The 2,673-nt window shown below is 33.7% G+C and overlaps 1 protein-coding gene across 1 annotated transcript in view; it reads left to right on the plus strand.

Moving 5' to 3' along the window:
• The window catches only part of LOC134851936 (uncharacterized), a 141,974-nt gene extending 139,547 nt beyond the window's left edge, over positions 1–2,427 (plus strand). The window contains exons 11-12 of the mRNA XM_063868210.1: positions 2,128–2,343; positions 2,420–2,427. Coding sequence (XP_063724280.1) covers positions 2,128–2,343; positions 2,420–2,427 — 224 coding nt within the window. The remainder of the gene's footprint in view (positions 1–2,127; positions 2,344–2,419) is intronic.
• Positions 2,428–2,673: the final 246 nt, after the last annotated feature.

Consider the following 2,673-nt stretch of genomic DNA (forward strand, 5'->3'; position numbering starts at 1 on the left):
CATAGATTTATAAAACATATATTATAGAATCGGGATTGTTACAAAATTGAGCCAGAGTACAAAATTTTTTCATAATGCGGCTTCTAAAATAGTTCCGAGCTTCAGTCAAATGTGATAAGAGTTTTCCTTCGTAGCTTCCTGGCATCCATGCATTATTTCTTGGTAAATCAATTATTTTTGCAAAATGTTTTTTTTCCGATCAATTCAAAGAAGAAATTTAACGAAAACTAGAAACTCATGTAATTGACAATTTTATCGGACAGCAAATAGACTTCAAGGTAAGTTTTTTGTTGTTTCCTTAATTTGTTTCTTTAACCAAGTATTCTCAGACGTCTTTAAATTGGGTTTCAAAAAGTTGGCCCAAAAAATTTGACAACACCAATTGAAAATGACTAATTGTGTTTCTATTTATAATGCAAGCAATTATTCTATTTCTACCTGTTGGTTTGTATCTCTCCTCCTCTCATAGATAATTTATGATCATTGCTCGGCTTTTTTAAATTCGGGGCGCTATTTTCATTTTTAGCCCAGGTAATTTTTTTATTACGTAAAATCAAGAGAACGGCGTAAAATCAAACAAATGTCTCATGAAGATCAAATGATCATTAAGCTTTCGATAGCAGTTCCTCATGCTGTTCAAAATTTTTGATAAATTATCTCAGTGTCGAGAATTTTTATGTGTTAGTGAACAAAATGGTAAGAAAGAGAGCTATTCTCATGCGCGAAGGAACGAATGCGCGAAAAAAATTCGTGAGCGAATGACCGGAAAAAAAATTAGCCGAAAGTCAAATTTTAAAAAGAAGCAATTGCCATTGAATTAAATGAAGCAATATTTCGCTTCTTTTATAACGAAACTCTTGAAATATAAAACTTATCCAATTCGGCGGCATTAGTGACAATTTGGAAAGTTTTCCTATTTCTGTTTTTATATTCGGCCAATATCAATATTCTAGTCCCTGGAAATGTTTACTTTCTTTGCAAATTTTAGATTACTGAAATCTGATTGACTGTTTTTTTATTTTCGCGCATTCGGTCCTTCGCGAATGAGGGATTCCACTGTAAGAAAGTACAAATGGCGCGAAAAAGTATGAATGACTTGAGGTTTCAAAAACAACCTTTTGATCTGGCCTTCTCATGATGGACGGTTTCAATTGTGGAAACTTGGTTTTAGTTATTTTCAGCCAATCAGAGTTCGAAACCTCAAAGAAATCGCAAAAAAATCTCAAAGAAAGCGAATAAATCCAGGCAATTGAAATTAAAATTGACCGATCAAAAAATATGCAGATACATGCGTTTTCAAACATTCCGGCATCAAATCTTGCATACAAAAATCATAAAACCGGTTTGAAAAACTTGAACAAATTGATTGTATAACTGCACGAATGTAAAACAAAAACCTGTTGTGCTGCTATAGCTCAAATTCTGTTTATAATGACTTCGGTCTAAAAACTCTAATTGGTTAATTATTTTACATCATTGAGAACAATACCACCTGGTTTGTTTAATCAAAAAAGTGTCACGATATGATGTTCTTGAAACTCAAACAGCTCGCAAAATTTAAAGCTGGTATGTTTTCTCGTTGAAATTAAAAAGTCGTAAATTAAAGCGTTCTCAACCGTGATTTGATTAAAGTTTCAACTGTTTCAAAAAGTTATCGCAGTATCGAGAAAAACATATCTAACAGTTTTTATTTTTATTCTAAATTCAAGCAAAAAAAGCGAACGAGAAGTCTTACAATAGCTTATTTAAGCTCAATTTAAGTTCCAAAAACTTTGTTTTACTCGAGTAAAATTTGTTTTTAAAGTTTTGCAGCGCCATATTAGGAATCAGAATTTGATTGAAAAAATTTCTGCATAAACATCGAAAACATTTTTGAGCTATTTAAAATTTTTTAAATAACTTTTTTTAGTCATTTATCTGCAAAAATGTCCATTTAACTGCCAAATTTGCTTTTGTTTTAGGTTTTTGTTCAGATTTTTTTTATCTTGCCACGCAGAAACAACTACACTTATTTGAAAAAAAAATTGATTTTTTTTCGATGGTCGGAACGCTGTGTGCTACTTGCACAGTAGCCGGCTATCCTAGTTCCCTATTGGTTATGTTTTTTAATTGTTTCTTCTTTTTCAGTGATGGAGAAACTGCTTCTTCACGACACCAGCGACACGAGTGACATCGAGTACCCCCTCCCCTCCCCCGGCCAGGCGGGAACAGACAGCAGGGGACACCGGAGCAGTGTCACAACCAAGAAGTCGCCCGCGAGGAAGTCTTTGAATGAGATCACCAATCCGGGGATGATTGGCCATCATCAACTCATCACTATCCAGCCAGATGGAACAATACTAGGTAAGTTGAAGTTGTTGACGTATTATTCTTTGATGTTTTTCTGTGTTCTTTTTAAATTTTTTTGTTATTTTTCAAGGTAAATGAATGTTTGTTGTTCTCGAGAACGCGCTCGCAGAAAGTCGCTGAACATGAAGAAGTTGAACACGATGAACACCATAGCTTACTATAAAATAGCTGCTTTAAAAAACAAATCCTGTAGCCCACAATCTTTTTGTGCCAGCGGTGAACTTGAAAAGGTTACGGTGAGAAACATCCGTGGTTGAAATTATATGAAATTTTACCTCGAAAATACCTCAGAAACTTTTTAGATAAATTTTGGAAAATTTTTCA

Source organism: Symsagittifera roscoffensis, chromosome 7 (genome assembly GCF_963678635.1).
Source record: "Symsagittifera roscoffensis chromosome 7, txSymRosc1.1, whole genome shotgun sequence".
Classification (NCBI taxonomy): Eukaryota; Metazoa; Xenacoelomorpha; order Acoela; family Convolutidae; genus Symsagittifera; species Symsagittifera roscoffensis.